The 21,115-nt window shown below is 35.1% G+C and overlaps 1 protein-coding gene across 5 annotated transcripts in view; it reads left to right on the forward strand.

Annotated features, from left to right (window-relative positions):
• The window catches only part of LOC136829354 (X-linked interleukin-1 receptor accessory protein-like 2), a 99,584-nt gene extending 79,061 nt beyond the window's left edge, over nt 1–20,523 (forward strand). For 4 of the 5 annotated variants that reach the window (XM_067087781.1, XM_067087780.1, XM_067087779.1 and 1 more), the window contains 10 exons: nt 6,908–7,026; nt 11,578–11,727; nt 11,895–12,067; nt 12,597–12,813; nt 13,079–13,203; nt 13,502–13,660; nt 16,048–16,185; nt 17,547–17,704; nt 18,292–18,735; nt 19,155–20,523. In XM_067087781.1, coding sequence (XP_066943882.1) covers nt 6,944–7,026; nt 11,578–11,727; nt 11,895–12,067; nt 12,597–12,813; nt 13,079–13,203; nt 13,502–13,660; nt 16,048–16,185; nt 17,547–17,704; nt 18,292–18,735; nt 19,155–19,289 — 1,782 coding nt within the window. In that variant the 5' untranslated portion in view covers nt 6,908–6,943 and the 3' untranslated portion in view covers nt 19,290–20,523. Of the gene's footprint in view, nt 1–5,341; nt 5,484–6,907; nt 7,027–11,577; nt 11,728–11,894; nt 12,068–12,596; nt 12,814–13,078; nt 13,204–13,501; nt 13,661–16,047; nt 16,186–17,546; nt 17,705–18,291; nt 18,736–19,154 lie in introns of those variants that run through there. The other variant, XM_067087782.1, reaches the window with a different exon arrangement.
• Nucleotides 20,524–21,115: the final 592 nt, after the last annotated feature.

Below are 21,115 nucleotides of genomic sequence, written 5' to 3' on the forward strand. Positions count from 1 at the left end.
GGTTTATGCTCCAACTGCTGGTTAATTGTTTGTATAAAGGGCTTTATGCTCCAACCGCGATCTGTTCTTGCTTCAGTAAGAAATAACAGAAAGCATTATGGTTCCCGTATAGGCTGTCCAGTGACTTTGAATTTCCCAAATTATCTCCATAAAATTTGCTTCTTCCAAAATATCTCCATAAACTTTCATTCTTCCAAAAGATATCCATAAACTTTAACTCAAACAAAATATCTCCATACACTTTTATTCTTCTAAAATACCTCCATAAACTTTCATTCTTCCAAAATATCTCCATAAACTTTCATTCTCACAAAATATCTCCATAAACTTTCATTCTTCCAAAATATCTCCATAAACTGTCATTCTTCCAAATATCTCCATAAACTTTAATTTTTCCAGATCTCTCCATTAACTTTAATTCTTCTAAAATATCTCCATAAACTTTCATTCTTCCAAAATATCTCCATAAACTTTAATTCTTCCAGATATCTCCATAAACTTTTATTCTTCAAAATATCTCCATAAACTTTCATTCTTCCAAAATACCTCAATAAACTTTAATTCTTACAAATATCTCCATAAACTTTAATTCTTTCAAAATATCTCCATAAACTTTCAATCTTCCAAAATATTTCCATAAATTTTCATTCTTCCAAAAGATATCCCTAAACTTTTATTCTCACAAAATATCTCCATAAACTTTAATTCTTACAAATATCTCCATAAACTTTAATTCTTTCAAAATATCTCCATAAACTTTCAATCTTCCAAAATATTTCTATAAATTTTCATTCTTCCAAAACATCTCCATATATATATATATATATATATATATATATATATATATATATATATATATATATATATATATATATATATATATATATATATATATATGTCTGTGCGTATAATTTAAAAAAGTAAACTGAACAAAAAAACAATATTTTATTTAGACTGAGAATTCCATTTAAAGGTGAATAAAGCTTCTTACAAGCAGTCTGAAGCGAGAGCATACCAAGAGTACTACTGTATAGTTGTAATACAGCGTATCTTATGATTCAATACGATTTATGAATAAAATGTCTAACGTCACATATCACACTGCATAGACTTGATTTAACTTTTGCTCTCAATATATCTATCTAAAATTAATAAAGAAATCATTATTAAGGCAAAATAATTGATAACCATTCAGTCATAAAAAATATGATGCCCGAAACTGCACCTGGAGAACTGTGCTGTCGAGGCAGTTTGACGTCGCCAAAAGCAATATGCAAACTGTGATAGTTGGAAAACCCCATATCGCCTGCACAATGTTATCATCCGCGTCATATTTCGCACTGCATTGCAAGTTAAATTCGGTCTATACAATTTCCAAATACTCACACAAAAAAGGATGATTTACTTGTTAGGGTTTTGGGCATAGAAAGAATGAGCTCCGTTTAGTTTAGATAAGAGCACAAAGAGGATTGATAAATACATTCTCCAGATGTTGCCTGGAATGCAACATCTATCACTTTAGATCAAAAAATTGTATAGGGTATGCGTCGTTTAGGCCGAACAGGCTGAAATTGTTCATTGATGCAGCAACCTCCTTCTGGATTTAATTTTTAATTTAAGCTTACTTATTATAGAGAACAGCGGTGATTCACAGCCAAGTGCTAAAGCGTACTTAAAATTATTTGCTGTGGAATGAGTTACAATGAACATGAAACATCTTCCACCAAGTTTAGCTTTGCTGAGAACTGACCGAATGAAGCATTGCTATACCTGAGATCCTCTACTGTAGTTTTTATCACCTCGCCTCAGATTTCTAAACATTCAGAGAAAACACAAGAATCGATGTTTTTTCCTTTTCTGGTATGTGCGTTGATTACTTTACTGAATCTTTCAGTGCTCCAATGTATTAATAGCATAATAGATCAGGTTCTTATCACCGTATTCCCTTACCACAAGTGTTTTAAATCATATAACAATCAAAAACTAATTGTTTCAGATATTGCTCTCTTCCGCATTTCAATAATATTTACATTTTGATTCCTTTGCTTTTTTTTTTTTTTGAAACAGCATTCACTCGCTGTCTTTTCATTCAGCTGGTAGAATAATGTTAGTTCCGACCTTCTTTGGCAGAAGTTTCTATTTTTATCGCAGCTTGCAAAGTCATAACTTTCCGAAAAGTTATGACTTGAAAGATATACGCCTCCTGTACGTGATGTCTTATATATATATATATATGTATGTATGTATGAATGTATATATATATGTATGGATGTATATATATATATGTATATATATATGTATGTATGTATATATATATAAAACATCACGTACAAGAAGCATACATCTTTCAAGCAGATCTTAACATTTTGTTCTTCGGAAAGATATGACTTTGCAAGCTGCGATAAAAATAGAAACTTCTGCCAAAGAGGGTCGGAAACTAACATTAAAATGTAAATTTTATATATACTGTATATATATATAAATGTATATATATAGTTCATATGTATTATTTTATATGATTTGCAATGGCCTCTATATGAGTGAATACCAATTTACGATCTCGACTCGAGATGCAAAGACAAAATTTTCGTCGATGATACGGAAAATATTATTTTTTTACCCATATCTAAAAGACGCTTTTTGAATAATGATTAGCAAATTGCAAGATGGCAATGCTTTCCGAACGACGGAGATTAAAGAATGGTTTTCGTTTTTTCTTTTGTCATCCATGGATGGCCCACCCACTAAAGGACCACCGAAAATTACGAGTGTCTCTATATGTACCTTCATTTTGCTTTATCAGGGCATCTCTTCCAGTGTGTCTAGGAAACTTGTTCTTTCATGTTAATAAATAGTCTTTAAATTTCAGTCATAACTATAGATATTATATATATATATATATATATATATATATATATATATATATATATATATATATATATATATATATATATATATTTATATATATATGTGTGTGTGTATATATGTATATATTTATATACATGTATATATATGTGTGTATATATATACTGTATATGTGTATGTATATATATATATATATTATATATATATATATATATATATATATATATATATATATTATAGCCACATCTTCAAACAACTCAGGCATTTTGTTTCAGTACTTCTTCATCTTTTTCAGAGTGAAACGCAAAATGTCAATACACCTTGTAAATAGATTCCATTTTACTTTGACGTGATGAATTGCTTATAAATGCCCTCATTTCCAGGTTTTACATAGCATGAAATATCTTTCATCCTTTTCACTGGATTTTCCGGATGCTCAGGTTCTGTCTTTACATTGCCGCCGTTGTCGTGTTTTTATTATTTCCTCATTTTATTTATCATCACTTTGTATTTGCTCATGAAATTTAACAAGAGCGGCTCCGGAATTTTAGGCATAATTTTTTTTTATATTGTAGTTCTTTTATAATGATTCTGTGATGGCTTATGCCGTTGGTAATGTTTCGTTGATATCTAGGAGTTATAAGTTTACCATTATTTAGCCTGTTTCGTTATTTTACACTCGGTTCCACTTTGTTTTCAACTGCGAGTTATGCATATAGGCTACATAGGCTATGTAACTTCGCACACAAACTAACGAACTCACTTAGGCCATGAAGGTAATTTTAAATGCAATAGCATGTAACGGGTGTTGCGGAAATTCCAGATATTAAAATTCCACATTAAAATATAAAGCTTAAGAAGTAATAAAAAACTTAAGAAATAATTAAAATAAAAAGCTTAAGAATTTAACTGAGAAGCTGATTATAATCCTTCCCAAACTTCGCACATATGAAATGAGAAGAAGAAGAAGAACAAGAAAAAGAAGAACATGAGAGAGAGAGAGAGAGAGAGAGAGAGAGAGAGAGAGAGAGAGAGAGATATCTCTGGGGTCCGACAGTATTAGAGTGTTGGGTGTCTGAGGGCGTTATCAAGTTAACAAGCGAGTGAGAGATCCATCTCCCTCGTCCAACATTGTCGAACATAACCGCAAATGATCTGCTAAGTGGAAAGCGTCGCACTTGCCATCTAAATACACGGCTGGGTAATCATATTGTCTCCAGGTGGTTCGTTTGGTTATTTTATGGACTGATTCTCGGTGGAGGGAGTGAGAGAGAGAAAGAGACAGACAGACGTGTCATTGCAATATATGGAGATATTGTTTCTGTTCATTCTGCACTACTGCCAAGAATACTTGAGCGGATTGTTCGTGGCAAATTCCTATTCCATTATGACATATATATATATATATATATATATATATATATATATATATATATATATATATATATATATATATATATATGTATGTGTGTGTGTGTGTGTGTGTGTGTGTGTGTGTCTGTGCGCGCGTTTGTGTATGCTTGTGTCTATTGTTGTATAAGTCTATCTGCGTGAGTGCGCTTAGCCTGCTTGTTTCGATATAATGGTATTCCTTCATACAGAGTAGTCGGACTCTAGCACTGTGCTGCTTTGCGCTCTTCGCGTCTTAGTCCTTTCGAGTAATTTAACTGCGCACATGTTCATTCTAGACATCTCAATCTGCTTGAAGATTGTGGCGGTGCAGACGAGAGACAGGATGAGGCCTTCGAGTATGGTGGACATTCCTCTGTGTGTGTCTTTATCTACAGGAAACGTAGAACCCAACACAATGAATAACAACCTAAAAAAAAAAAAAAAAAAAGAGCGAGAGAGAGAGAGATAGAGAGAGAGAGAGAGAGAGAGAGAGAGAGACAGAGAGAGAGAGACATACAAATAATGATAGAATGCCTGTAATTTTTAGCTAGTTTTCATTCAAGTCGTCAATGGCCGTATTTGTTGTACACCATTTAATGAAAATAAAGCAGCCAATAAACTAATACATGCTCATTTCTACAGTAAGACAGAGACTGCTGGCTTTAAAACAATTCATATAACTGCCTGAAAATATGAAAGTTAGAAACAAAAAACTACTTATTCAAAATCAGTTCTCAGCTGCAGTCGCTGTTTGCCCTTCATCTTCAAAACAGAAGTAGTTTCTATGACTAACTATGGCAGCAAAATGGAATGTGACTTACACTCTCTCTCTCTCTCTCTCTCTCTCTAACTTCTTCTGAACAGTGATTATGACTCAGTAAATGACTGCGTAAAAGACCTATCTTATTTACATATAAATCGTTTTATTAATTCCCTTTGTTACACATTCTGTAAGCACATGCTCTTCGTATGGTACCATCTTTCTTATGTTGAGTTTGCAGCCCCAGTACCCAAATTCTTCTTATTGTATTTTCATACATATTTACTCATTACGTTTGACCGACATGCATGTCAATTATCATAGATGACGCAAAGAAGAGATAAAAAAAAAGGCTTATAGGCCGTTATCTTCATATCATCGTATCCCTATAGGATGGATATGACTGCCTACAGTAGTCCTAGAAGCCCTGCGGGATGCCCCATAATGGACTAACACGGGAAGTGCTGTAAGTAAATTTTAAAGCCCCGTTTTTTATCTTTCTTTGAACTGGTAAATAAAGTAAAATTACACTTCGGCTCAACCATTTTACTATGAAAAGTCAAAGGAAATACCCTCCGAGATAAGCAAAGCCATAGGCTACCTACTTGTGATCTTTAGTCTTACAAACTGAGTTTCGAAGATGAAAAAACATCCCTTTCTCGATGCATTGTGAAGTGAAAATGTTTAGCCTTGGCGACAACAAGCAAGGCTGAAAGTGTCACCGAGGAACCATTTTCTTTCGTTGGTTTGTTTGATTCCATTACATATATTTATAAACTTATAATTATGATTATGTGCATGCATGGAAACGGAAATGTATTTACAATGTATTATGACTTACGTAGAATTATCTTTACTTTAGAATTTTATGAACACCATACACATGTTTTATCTACTTGAAAATTTTAATCAGAATTATTTGCAGCCAAAGACATGTTTCCGACGTCGATGACCTTAGTCTTTGTGGAGCCAGGTTACATAAACAATTCAATAAACTTCAGTAAAATCCCCTGTGGCGAGAGTTTTCAGGAGGAATTTCATTATAGGAAAATTTACAAACCTAGTATTGAGTATTTTGCGAATAAAAATGTCAAGTTAATGGAATCCAAATCTAAAAACGATAGCAAAAGGATAATAGATAATAATGGCTATTTTAGTGTTTGGATGATATTTGTTGGCGAACTGTGAACTTTTAACATAAAACCTCTTACTTAAGACAGTGAGGACTTTAAAGGAACTTGTTATGGTATCACTGTTATAATAGAATTCATTCTTCATTGGTCTACGGCCCATCCTTTCGACTCTGTCTACTGAGAGCCACAACTCATGTACTAAGGATGAGTCTTTTTGTGAGACCGGATATGATTTCATTTTTAGGGCAAGGCCTATTTTCTCAGCTGGAGAAGACTATGCGTTGTAAACAAGTCTCTCTTCTTGAACACGATCTGAATACAGTATTCTGTAGTCGTAAAAACAAGACTCATTTCCTCCCCTTGATGAGGTTAGGTTAGAATTTGTTTAAAACAAAGAGTCACAAACACGCGAGTCACAAACTAAACACCCAGAAAAATGTTATGGATACTTTATTCTACTGTAAGAATTGATAGACTACGAGGAATATCAGTAGGCTATGACCATATCCTCTGGGTAACCTTTCTTCGTGAAATGAGATAAAACCACGTTATTGGAATATCATCATTTCGTTAAGCATAGTACAAGAAGCACTCTTGTGATAAGACCCGCAGTAATAGGTTGAATTTTTAGTAATTATTTCAAATATGGCATTGTTCTGAGCATTCTAGTATGGCACTCACAAAGATCTGTTGTTATTATTATAGACCACAAAACTTGCATAACATTCGTTATTTAGTGTACATCATTTTCCCCCAGAACATCTGTAGAGTCCAAGAAACTGACGGAGAAAAAATGGCATTACTCAACGATGGCCGGACCTCACTTAGGCTGGACTTTGTTACCCTTCTCGTTCTCCTCGTTGGATTGATTGACAGGTGAGTAATTTCACTGTTAATTATAAAAAGTTACGTCGGATATAATAAGAGTTATACTCATATAATTATGGGTTTCTACGCTGTCCTTCATCGGCATTGCAATTTGCTTCAGTATGATATTTATTTTCTGATTTCATTTGTTAATCAACAAGTATTTCATTACTAACTAATTAAAGTTCCTAAGGGTATGAAGCTTGATACTTACAACGTCAATATGAACTTTACAGCTCTCTCAAGTTCATCAATACCTATTGTTTAAATTCGGAGGTCAGTATACTTAACTGTAGTGTTCTTTTGAACTCTCTTTTTTATGCTCTCTTCATCATATTCCAAACAGTAATTGCACTGATTCGGCTGTTAATATTCTCTGTTGAAAAATCAAGCAGTAATGACATAAATCTGGGAGCCGTTTATAAATTACCGTGTAATCATTTCTGACAGGCACCTGAACCTATCTTAGGTAACACATCTCAGAAATCAGGACATCGGTCTTCATCTGGAGACTGGATAAAATCACCCACAAACGAATCTAATATAATTGTTATTAATATTATTATTATTCAGGAGATGAACCCTATTCATATGAAACAAGCCCACAGGGCCATTGGCATAAAATTCCATCATGCAAAGAATATGGTGTTCATTTGAAAGAAACAGAGGGTTATAGGAAATACAGAAAGAAGAGATCAGTTATTAGAAAAGAAAAAAATAAATGATCAAATTAATAATAAATAAATAAAAATATAAGTAAATTATAAAATACAAGGAGAATTGCTTTAGGATAGTAATGTATTCCACCCTCGCTTGAACTTTTGAGGTTCCAATTGCACAGCCTCCTTAGGGAGACTGTTCCACAGTACAGCGTTGCGTGGAATAAAGGAACCTCTGGAACTGAGACGTTCAACAACGAGTCACATTTACTGCTTATTAGTGATGTTGTTCAGTAAATCTGGTCACTCACGGCGGGAAAAGAGGACCAGGGATCAAATGTGAATGTGAAAGATCTGTGGTAAAATACAACTTAGGAAAAATTGACAAACAAGAGACCATCCGTCGATGGTCCAAGTCATAACTGCTGCTATTTGGAAACAAACCTACCACCAGGAACCATTCTGTCTATAAGAGACAAATCTCTGACAGAGGCAGACATCCATGCCGGAGAACAATATTCTAGTAAAGGAAGGACAAAGGATCTGAAGCAGGTTGCACTGATTTTATCAGAGAGATATATATATAGGAGGCCTTACGAACAATACCTAACTTTCGTGCGGCGTTACTGAAACTTTTATTAGATGTTTCTCAAAAGTAAGATGTGAGTCAAAAGTTACACCAAGTATAGTTAAAGCCTCAGACTAATTTAGCAGACTCCCATCCATACTTGAAGGGAAGGATGGGATGGAAAGTCAGTGCGAGGTCAACCGATCAATGGTGTTTTCGTTTTATTAGAGTTCAGCCTCATACCTCACCAACTACACCAAAAGAACGAATATAACGATATCATTAAAAATTATCCTAAAAATTAAACTAATAACAATAACGATTCTAATGGAAGAAAATGATTCCTGGATTTAGCTAGTATAACTGAAATTAGATGATTATGCAAAAAAATTAATAGATAGCCTAAAGTGCTAAAATGATAAAAGCATCATTTAGTCGACTTGCAGCTGCAACGTATAATGTGATGATTGCAATAACGCACCATGTTGCAAGTATCAGATATCGCTGCATGACATTAAATTGCTCAACAGCGCAATCAGAGATTGGAGAAGTGTGTACAAGTGAGAAAAATGAGACAAATGTTACGAGAATGAAATAGATATTGGTGTTGTTCTGATAATGGATGTGAAAATCAATTTATATGTCACGTTTTGCACTTTTGTAGTATATCACAACGGCCTAGTTGACCACCGCCAAGCAGAGCAACTTAAAGAGATGAAATATAAGACTTTCGGAAGATACCTGAGGATTAGCGGACTGGTCAACTAAAGTATTGTCACTGGGCCAGTTGGATTTTTTTGGTGAGGATTATCGCAATGAATTTTAAAAGTTCGCGAAACTTAATAGGGATCATTAGATGCATCAGCACTTCTTGGTGATACGAATGTTGAACATTTCATTTGTTGATTTTACTTGATGTCGTAAACATATAGAAATTACCGTAGAATTTTAATAAGCAGGCATGCATACATACATAAATATATACACACTTGCATGTGCGTGTACAAACACACACACACACACACATATATATATATATATATATATATATATATATATATATATATATATATATATATATATATATATATATATATATATATATAATCAACACACAGTCACGTGTGGAACAGCAATAAATTTCTGACTCACATCAGGATCAAACCCAGGTCTTTCAATTAAAAGACGAGACCGCTGCCAACCAAGCCACACAAGTCATGAAAGAAGTTGGAACCTGAGTCGGGAAGTTGGGGAAAACACGCTGGTATGCAAGGCAGTTAGCCTGCCCAGGTAAAGCCTTAGGCTACAGTGGTACTTAGGTTCCAACTTCTTTTATGACTTGTGTGGCTTAGCTGGCAGCGGTCTTTTCTTTCAATTGAAAAACTTGGGTTGGATCCAGATATGAGTCAGAAATTTATAAAATTTATATATATATATACATATATATGTATATACATATATATATATATATATATATATATATATATATATATATATATATATATGTCTATACATATATATGTATATATATATATAAATTTTATAAATTTCACTCATATCTGATCAACAAGTTTTTCAATTGAAAGAAAAGACCGCTGCCAGCAAACACAAGTCATAAAAGAAGTTGGAACCTAAATTTACCTGGGAAGAATATATACACACACACAGAAAAGTGCTCAAACGTGACCAAATCCAGTGAATCATACTTCTGATGTAAGGATACTAGATACAGATATTCGAATAAAAGCATAATATCACTAAATCTCTAACGTCATGAAAAGTAACTTCTTTTGTTAAGCTTAATGTATTTCTGTCTGTTTACTACCAAAGAAATCAGGTTTTTGTCAGTAAAGCCATCGTGTTCTAAATACAGTAATTGAAATTTGTCCTGGTAAAATCATACTTAATCTTCTAATTTCTTACGTATGGAATTCATGAGAAATTTTTCTGATTAACCATAAAGTCTTCAAGCCATTTCTGTCACCTTCATTAGAAAATTTTAAATAGACAGTCGGCAAATTGCATCTAGGCATCAAAAGACAAAAGATCCATGTCCTATCTGCGTCAAATGAATTTCTAGGTCTTCTATACATTTTCCTTGATATGTCATTACTAAACCAAGAATAAGTTTACAGTACTTTCATATATACTGTATATATATATATATATATATATATATATATATATATATATATATATATATATATATATATATATATATATATATATATATATATATTAATCAGCTATCTTAGTTTCAAAAAATCAGCATTCGCTGGTGACATCTTGCTGGTGAGTCCGTCCATTTGGGTAATCTAATTATTATAGCCTTTATCCCAAAAATCCCTTTAAAACAAACGTCCCGGTGACACACACGCACACACACACACACATATATATATATATATACATATATATATATATATATATATATATATATATATATATATATATATATATATATATGTATATATATATATATTATATACACACATATATATATGTGTGTGTGTCACTGGGACATTTGTTTAAAAGGGGATTTTTGAGACAAAGGCTATAATTAGACCATCCAAATGGATGGACTCACCAGCAAGATGTCACCAGCCAATGCTGATTTTTTGAAACTAAGACTGGAGCTGATTAATATTTCAGGGCTGGATTAACCATTAAGCTAATAAGGCCTACGACTTTTAGGCTCTTGACCTTTGGCTGTTTGATTTTACTGTATTTTTAAGGTAGCTATGAATTTAGACCGTTTGAATACCTTGCCTGTTAAGTATGAGATCACTGAACTTTGCTGATATAATTCATGAGTTTGCTACAGTATAGCAGCCAGAAATCGTGCATAGGTTGTTCATAACTTCCGATCACTTAAAGACAGGTATCGCCCTCATAATGTTCATTTCTTATCCAAAAAATGTTATTGGGAGAACTGCGTGTTATCTGCTTGTCTTTTTAATGGTGAAATGAAAGATATAAACTCACAATCTTGTCTGATTAACTTGAATGAGATTTTTATCAAGGATTAAAAATGAAGTCTGCACATTTAAAGGTCCTGAAAAACCTTAATCCAAATCACTGAATTAGTGTTCTTTTTGTACTTACAAAATTATTTGATTTCATGAAGTCTAACGCTAATAGAAACAGTATTTTTAATCATCTACTTGTTTTCTTGCTTAGTCACAGTATATACATTCAACTAAACAGTATTTGTGTATTGAATTCAGGTAGATTTGCGTCATAAAGAGAGCCGGTCCTATCATTAAATGGTAGGACTGATTAATGAATCCAGACTAAAGGATTTTCTAACGAAGTATTTCAATACTGTTACAGAGCTGCCAGAGGCGATTGTCCTTGCCAGAATTTCAAGTTCCGGCTTTCTGATTACACATCCGATAACGTTTGTGCTGGACTGACTAGAAAAATCAATTGCTGTGTTTTTGGAGTTCTTGGGTTTGATGACCCCAATGCTACAATTCAATGGTAAGTTATAGAGTTGAAGTGTAAAAAGTATTGGTGAGTATGACGTCGCCAAAATTGGTAAGCGCATATATCACTTTAGACCCTGGTTTGGAGTTTATGCCTGATCTTGGTACAAACAAGAATTCCTTCGAAGGTGGTTCCTATTTCTTCTTCTTTTTTTTCTGTAGGACATTTAATGGCAAACCAATAGAACCCAACGGTGCACGGAAGGAGCTGATCTGTGAAAACCAGACGTTGCTCAACAAAGGAGCCAAGATGTCTGACAAAGGGAATTATACCTGCATAGTCACATCCTCTAATGGGACTGTGGGATCCCTTACTACCTTCCTGGAAGTCTACGGTAAGATGCTCTTCTTTTAATACGAATATTGTTACAAAACAAGCAGCTTTATAGTGTGAGTTCACTTTTTGCACCTCAGCATCAGCTTCAATTTCAGCCCCCGAAATGTTGCTCCCTTTTGGTGAAAATGGGAATAAAATGAGAAAAAAATAAAGACGGTAATAAAAAAAAATGATATACTAAATAGTTCTATTGATATCCGTTGAAGGCAATTATTTTGACTGACAATAGTGGCGTTTTTTTCTATATTGATTCTCGTAAAAGTTCTGCGGTGACCTTTTCAAGAAATTAATAAGTTTTCAGTAGTTAAAAAAAAAAGTTTTAAAAACCATTTTGCAACCAGTTACACCTCGCTCAAGAGGCCCACACTGTTCCTCTTAGACACTTGAATATTTTATCTGAAGGCAAGGGCCATTTATTGACATAAGCCAGCTTGATCTAAACAAACCAGCCAATAGCAAAACTATACTTACTCTGTTTACAGGGTTACCCGACGAAGTTAACGAATTAAACTTTATTTCTCCAACAGATAGTAACGGATTTCAAGAGGGCCCGAAGGACGTCAAAGCCCCTAGCGAAGTGTGCTCTTGGAAAGGCGGCTCTGTTAACCTCACCTGCGGAGGAATGGTGGGGAGGCCTGGGGGCTACTGTGACAGCTCGGGATCCATCGAGTGGTTTAAAATTGTTGATGGAAACCTTGACCTTCTGCCTGATGATTACATCGTCATCGACCCCGGAATCGCTAAGTAAGGCTGGTTCTTTTGTTTCTCTTTTTGACTAATCTTGGAGCTGACTGATCGAGTAGTTTTGGTATACAAGAGGTTTCCTTTATTCTGAATGGACTTATCCTATTGTCATTTTGCAGACAGGATTAATTTAACAAAGAATTTCTAGTTACTAGTTTTAAAATTTCTGTAATGAAATATGCAATATTGCTTCATAAATAAAAGAGAGAAAGTTTTGCCCAAGAAAAAGAAATGCTAGTGCAACGATAAAATGTTTCTCCCAAAGCGATGGCACCATTAGGAGTACCATAGTCTTCAACCCCGTTGGAAGCGACAGTTTTGCAATTTATGTCTGCAATGTAAAGAACATGTATAATAACAGCGTTAGAAATATTAGCTTCATTGAAGGAGGTAAGTTGAACGATATAAAAAAAAGATCTGTTCTAAAACTATCGAGAAGTTCCCCAAAATTTCTTGATCCTATAGATTTCTGGGCATAGTCATTCCTTTCTAATGATAAATATTACACTGATCGCTTGCTGTCATGAAAAACAAGTAAAATTTTATGCAATATTTGTCATTTTTTCCCTGTATTTTTTCTTCAAATGCGAAAAATTATTTTTTGGAAGATTGCTTTGAAAATAATGCCCTTTTGAACTTAATACACATCCATTTTTGTTTCTTTTTGACTGATTATACTAATTTTCAGATCCACAGTACTGCGGTACAGTGAACGCTTCCAAAATGTCCGTTTTAGTCCTTGCGCCTATCGCCTTCATCATTCTGGCCATTCCTTACCTCTGGTGGCGATTCAGGACAACTGTGAAGCTTCTGTACAAGGAGAGAAGGCACAAGAAATACGCCAGGGGTAAGTGGAGTATGCTCTTACTTTTCCCCCACTTGTACGAAGTCGATACGATCCTCTCACGATTCTATTTTGACATGTTAATGTTATGACCGAACGCTCTACACGGATGGCTGTTTGCATTACCTTTTCCTGCCTTCCTCCACTTTCGGAGGTACCTACTGGTTGACTGTGTAAGGATGCTCAGGTCGGTTAGGTTTGGCTACGTTGTGAAAGGTAACAGCAGTTGTCAGTGGCAGACCCAAAAATGTGGTCCCTGTGCAGAAATAGATTACTATAAGAAATAGATTGTTACAAGAATTCGAGTTACTAAGATATTCGATTTTTAGACCCATTTAAAACTACAAGAGACACTTGTGGCAAACATATTGTTAAATTTTTGTAAAAGTATGTTTAGTATTATGGTCATGTGGCCCCATTTGCCATTGTTTATTTTTGTCTTACATTTTCAGTACTAAGAGTTTTGAAATACTTAGAGCCCCAGGAATTTTCTCCAGCTCCTAGTACTTCATGAAATATTAATCGATAGTTATAAACTAAATTTTAGTGCATAACTGTTACAAAATGAATTCTCTGTTGTTGTACCTTGACTTAGTTTGGTCAAAGCAGTCGTTTACAATCTTATCCAGAATCCTCACATGCTTTCTTTAAGGCCTCAGGTTCATAGAGAATTTTTTTTAAATAAAGTTTGAGTTGAAATTATCATCATACCAGAAAATGCTCTCAGAAACCACTCGTTATTTTCATAATCATCGTCATCATGTGATCATTCAAGGTTGCCTATGCCTCCAATATCTAGTGTATTAAGACTGTCAGTATTAGAATGGTTTAATATAATATTATAACTAAAATATTTATCACTACTCATTAGCCATCAGCATAGGATATAAGATTTATTTGCTTGAAGAAAAGCCATTCCAGTTTTATGCATTTTCAACAACTATTACGGGCTTCTTGCTCTCATTTTTACGTTCTTAGACCTCTCTGACCACTGTTTCGTAAGGAGTCTCCCATTACTGAGAAACACCACTGACTGTGGCTTAGAAAGAGACGAAAAAATATTAGAAGACCATCCATGGGACGGTAAGTTACGCAGAGTTGGTCTTGCTACATACCCGAATTATATGAGCAGGACCGATAATTCCCCCAAGTCACACAAGAAAAGTTCTTGAAGCAGATGAAGTTTGTCCCAGTGACGTCACGGTTGGTCTCCATGATGCATCATCAGTTTGCGAGAGGAATCTCATTGGTTTTGATGCAGCATCAGTTGATATAATATCAGCATCCACCTGCGCCTCTGTCGTCTGCATAACGGATGTTTACATGCGTAAAGTTAGAGATAATACTTTTAATTTAGGCCGTCCTATCTAAAATGACAAATGGCGTATTAACTGCGCTGTGATAATGGCAGCATTATCACGTAGTCTTAGCTGTTTTTCAGCTGTCCGAGCATTGCAATGATGTACTGCGTAATTAACGTAACGACTTCAAAATACACGCACTACTCACGCAAACATACATATACACACGCATGTATGTATGTATATATATATATATATATATATATATATATATATATATATATATATATATGTATATGTGTGTGTGTGTGTGTGTGTGTGTGTGTATTTATAGATTAGATATATGCATATATGTATGTGTGTAAGTATATGTCAGTATGTATATAATATATATATATATATATATATATATATATATATATATATATATATATATATATATATATATATATATATATATATATATATATGCGTACGGGTCGTTTTATCGTATATATAATTTTTGTCTTAACCTTGAAAATGAGACGATTGTAGTTCAGAAAACGTTGGTGAATTGTAATCTAGTCCACCTGATGCGTGATGTGCCCTACTCACCCTCGTTGCAACCCGACAACATTAACTGACTACGAGGTACTACATGATTTGATGCTGATATTAAGAGAGGAACAACAGGATTTAAGAGAACGTGCTTTACGCGCTCTGGCTCGCTCAGAATCGAAACCCGGGCACACACTAACACTAACACTAACACTTACACTCACACATAGGCATATATATATGTGTGTGTGCGTGTGTGTGTGTGTGTCCGTCTGTCTGTCCCGAATTCGATGCCTGAGCAAGCTATAACGCGTAAAGCACGTTCCCTTCAATCCCGTCGTTCCTCTCCTGATATCAGCAGTAAAACATGAGATACCTAGCAGTCAGTCGACGTTGTTGGGTTGCAACTAAGGTGAAGGTCATGGAGCTTGCGACCTCATCCCACCTAGCCATCCTGACACCTCCCGAAGCTACGCCTTCTTAGTTTAAATGGGGAAAATAGTTCGTTAATTCCTCCTTAACAGCGTTATTATTTTGTGTTATCTATAACAGATGGCTTCCTGCGCGACGTGTTCATCGTGCATGGAAACAAAGCCTCTTCTTGGGTCTTCAGCAAACTTGTCCACACTCTGGAGGAAGAGTACGGATATTCTTGTTACGTCCCTGATCGAGACATGATGGGAGGAGAACGTAAGTATTCTAGCTCTGGTACCCTCTCTCTCTCTCTCTCTCTCTCTCTCTCTCTCTCTCTTGAATAAAAACGAGAGACCCAGAATGATTAACAGATAATTAAAATGATTGACCGATACACTCTTCAAATAATATTTTATCAAATATACAGATATTGTAGGTGCTGGCCATTTACATGGGCCTTATTGATTTATATATTTACAGGAAGACTGGGTATTCATTTACTAAAGATTTATTGACTGACCGATTGCAAGTTATCTGGCGTCTCACTGCTTCTCTGCAGGCTTCAGTTATTTAAGTTCCTTTATGGAAATGGACGAAGTGATACGAAAGAAAATTGCTGAATACAGTGGAAATAATGAATAACTGAATTGCTTAATTATTTGTAAAATTATTATTTGCCTCAGATGTTTAACTCAAACTGCATACTAGCTACGAAATTTGTAGAAATTTGTAGAAAGTAAGGCAAAATTGTAACTAAAACTACAAAACACACGTTCTATGGTGCGCAGGCTGATACCTCGATGTCCAGTATGCTACTGTAGGCCTACTTCTTTTCTCATATCCTATAAAAGGACGTAATGTACTGGTGCAAGCAAAGCGACAGTTTCAACAAAAACGTTGCAGGCCAAGCGACAGTTTCAACGAAAGTATAGCAGGCCGAGCAGCAGTTTCAATAAGTACTGCAGGCCAAGCGTCATTTTCTACAAAATTTGTCCTGCAACAAAGACACAAATTAGCCAAAAGGAGAAAGATGAGAACCACACAAATAAAACGTTCGCGCGGCAAACAGACTTTAAAAGTAATTCATTCATACTTACTTGAGGGCGAAACAGAGATTCAAATATCCATAGGAAAACTATACGGTGATAATAAAAGATGGTTTACATGGCTAACAGTCCACATATATAAAATGATATGTACTGAAATAAAAAAAATTATTAATAGCATAAAAGAGGAAGAGGAAATTGAATCCAACATTCACTGTTCATCTGAATCCTTCTTTCCATTCTTTGTGAATCTATTAAAATTAAATTCAAGCACTGAATAAAACAAAAGGGCTAGGCTCAAGTTTTAATGGTCTTAACTTGTGAAATACTGCTGAGGCTGATAACGAGCAATAGCGGTCCGATGGCAACGGGTCATGACGAAACCCGAAATGCACCAGAATAAGATGGACCAGTTGACCAAGTGGACCCCACACTATCAATATTCTTGATATCCATGAGAATGATCCGGCACATCAAATATATCCTCAAAAACCAATCTAGACTATCAGTAATATTTTATTATTATTATTATTATTATTATTATTATTATTATTATTATTATTATTATTAGACGTCTACCATTTCTGACAGAATATGCAGAGGCAATCTCCAAAGAAATGAGGAGGTGCAGGAGAGTGTTGGTGGTGATCACGCCCTGTCTTCTCCAGAGTCAGTGGGCATCTTGGTCTGCCACCCATGGCATCGGCACTTGCTTCAAGTCCTCAAGTATACTTAGGCTGGTGCTACAGGTTAGGAGTTTCGCCTTGTTTTGATTCTTTCATTGTACACGGGACAATACAGTTGAGTCTGCTTGTATTTATCACTTGATAAATCAGTTACTGTTTTATCATTATTGGTTTCTGTTCAAAGCAGTTTGCTTTAGGTGTAACAATTTCAAGAGCTTTTAAGGTTTTCATCACCTGATTAAATTAGGAGCTGAAATGCAACTCAACCAAATCTTTCAGGAGTTTGTGTCAGGAATATCTTCCGTTCTCTTTGTTTCTTTAATTTGTAACTGGTACTTTAATACATTTTGTAGATCAAAATTAAGAACTGAAACTCATTCAACATCTCATTCCTATTCCTATTCCTTTGGTAACTGGTCTTTTTCAAAGACTTACTTTCATACCCAGTATTTTTATCTACTGATCTTCTTTTGGAATGATTACTGTACGTGGTCATGAATATATGGATGATTAAATTTCATAAGCAGTAAATTTGTAGGGCTTGTGTTCAGTTTTGCCAAGGTAATTTCAACAAGCATTAGAATTAAAACTTAATATGAGTGTTTTTTTTTAAGTATTTCAAATCTTGGTAAGAAAATCTCCTCCTCCAGGACTTTGGAAATGACGCCATATCATCAGAAACCGCGGTGTTCTTGAAAACCCTCAAACCGATCGCGATGCTGAAGGTCCCCAAAGCCTGCAGGCAGCAAGAAGATATCACTGCCATGGATGAGGACGAGGAACCTCGAAAGAACCTCAGTAATGGCTTCTTCGGAGATCATCTCGGAGAGAACACTTCGGTACTGATGACTGAAAGCTCGCTTTCTCTGTCTCCTAAGAATCAGCGACTGAGCAACATGATCGCAGGGAGCAATAATACATCCAGGGAGACACTGAACGAAGGACACGATTACCGAAAGGAGGAGCAAAAGAAAGAAGTAGCACCTCCTGTCATCTACGTGGAGGACATCGACGGCGCAAAGGAGCCTGGTTCCCCTTGTTCAGTCACACCTTTCATACTACCAACTTGCAAAAACAGGGTGCAAGACTCACCGGTAAGTCTATCTTGCCAGAGAACTTATTTTTCGTTTTAAAACCCTGAATAATCTTTTGAACTTATACGGTACGTTTGTGCTTCCATTAGTGGTTCGAGTTTACTCTCTTTTGTTTTACTAGTTTTTCAAATATATGTTCCTTTAACACGATAAGATTTCAAGAATGCTGTTTGATTTTTATTTCACTCGGTGTCTTTCTTTCCTTAGTTTCAAGGTCAGTAAACAATAATCTATAGGTTTGCTTGATGTAATATGACTGTAATTTAATGTGAGATGTAATTATGTCTTGTTACTGTATAGCTCATGAGTTGATATATTTTATTGATATCAGAAAAAAAGAAAAAGTTGTCATTAGAAAAAGTCATCTACAAAAATCCTGGACAAGGCTTCTAATAATGGCATAAAATTTACATTAACAGCCTTGTTTCCCGTTCCTGAACTGCATGAGAGCTGTTTTTATTGGAGACCCGGAGACAGTGTTCTGGCAAAAGGTTCGCCTCTTCTTAGATCCTCCTACAATGAGAAGAAAAATTACGTTGGAATCGACGGCTTGAGACGTCTTATTTTCAGCGATGAAAAGTGTCGGCTTTCGGACTACATAGAGGAAACTTTAGGCAATGTGTGCCATGAATTCATTGCTTGTACAAGTAACTTTGTTTGCCGGAAAGTACCACGTCAACAACGAAGACTTGTGTTACCTCACTGGACGGTAAAAACAAGCAACTATCCAGGACAACAAAAGTTTACCAGGAGTAACTTAATGAAGATTCTCAAACGTCCTTCTTTGTTAGCATTTGTCTGCAGACTGGGATACGTGCAATATTACATAAAAATGAGTGACTAAAGGAAAACTTCAGAGGTTTTAAATAGTGATTTTGAACTGTTAGGCATTCCAATGCCTCTTACGTAACTCGCATGGAATAAAATAAAACCCTATTCGGATCACGTCAAGATTAGCAAACATACTCGCAGCAGGGTTCGCAATTCTTTACAAGAAGATTATTGGGTTCTTTATTCTTTACGTGGGAATAATCGAATTCGCTGTTCTAGACATGAACACCAGACATTTGATCGCTCAGGGGCTAGTACTAGACAAAGCGAAATACATATGACCCTCCTAGGGGCTAGTACTGAAAAACGGCGAAACAGTGTAGATGAATCACTGTTTGGCCGTGTTTAGCACTAGCTCTCATGTGGAGTTGGAGTTCGGACCGGAAAGGGTTGGCCATTCTTTACATGGGGATCATTGGGTTCGCTGTTCTTGACATGATGTTGGGTACGCTAATCTTGACATGATCCCCCTATTATTACAAAACTGTCCTGACCAAACCGGTGTGCTTTTACTATCTCTGGTGTTTTGTATATCTGCTGAAGACCGACTTCCAATTTCGACTGTCGATTTGAGCACAGAAATGAAGTTTAATGCAGTGTTGTTCACCGAAAGAAGGATATTTTAGTATAAATGTTGTACTTATGACTTCTGATTTATGCTGACGCTACACAGAATTCGAAAGTGAAATGATACAGGTTGAGTTATGCCTTCATATTATGGTGATACACTCGCACTAGATTCATGGGAATGTAGTGCTGAAATAATTCTCTGATACGAGGTTCAAAGTGCAGGGCGAGCTACTTAAATAAGGATTCTCTTTACAGTAATGTCAAATAAACATTTCTTTATATATCTTTATTTCGAATTTATATAAGGTGAATTTGTGTAAGTATATAGAAATCATATAAACTGCCATTTTTTATGTTTACGCATAAATATAATCTTTTATATAATTATTGTTGTATGTTTTGTGTATGGTAAAGTACATGGGACTTCTTTTGAACAATGCCGCTAAATAATTTTCCACGCAAGAATCTTCAACAATAATTATGTTCACACCACTATACACGTACTTACACATACCAATATTCGTTCATGCAGAATACAAATGCAAATACACTCACGCATACATATGTGTGTGAGTTATTTGCATTGTATTCAGCATGGATGAGCGTGTGTGTGTATACAATACAGGTATTTATATAGTATATAACAGTGGTTCTCAACCGGGGTCCACATGGACCCTGGGGGGTCCATGTAACATTACTGGGGGTCCACGGGGATATTTTAGTGGTCCATAGAGCAGTTCTACTTTAGAACAGTTATTACTACTGGGAATGAAATTTCTACAGTAATCTAAGCCATATTAAAATACTAAAAGTAGAAATATTCATGTAGCTTTGAATTTTAATGACAGTCAAGTAGAAGAAAAAAAGTTGACATTTTACAGCGGCAAGAACAAACGGAGGTGAAAATCACCCATCTTTTCTCAGGTAGCAGGCAGCGACCTTAGAAGTTTGTTTTCATGATGAATATCTACCTTCTCTC

This window comes from Macrobrachium rosenbergii, chromosome 44 (assembly GCF_040412425.1).
Source record: "Macrobrachium rosenbergii isolate ZJJX-2024 chromosome 44, ASM4041242v1, whole genome shotgun sequence".
NCBI lineage: Eukaryota > Metazoa > Arthropoda > Malacostraca > Decapoda > Palaemonidae > Macrobrachium > Macrobrachium rosenbergii.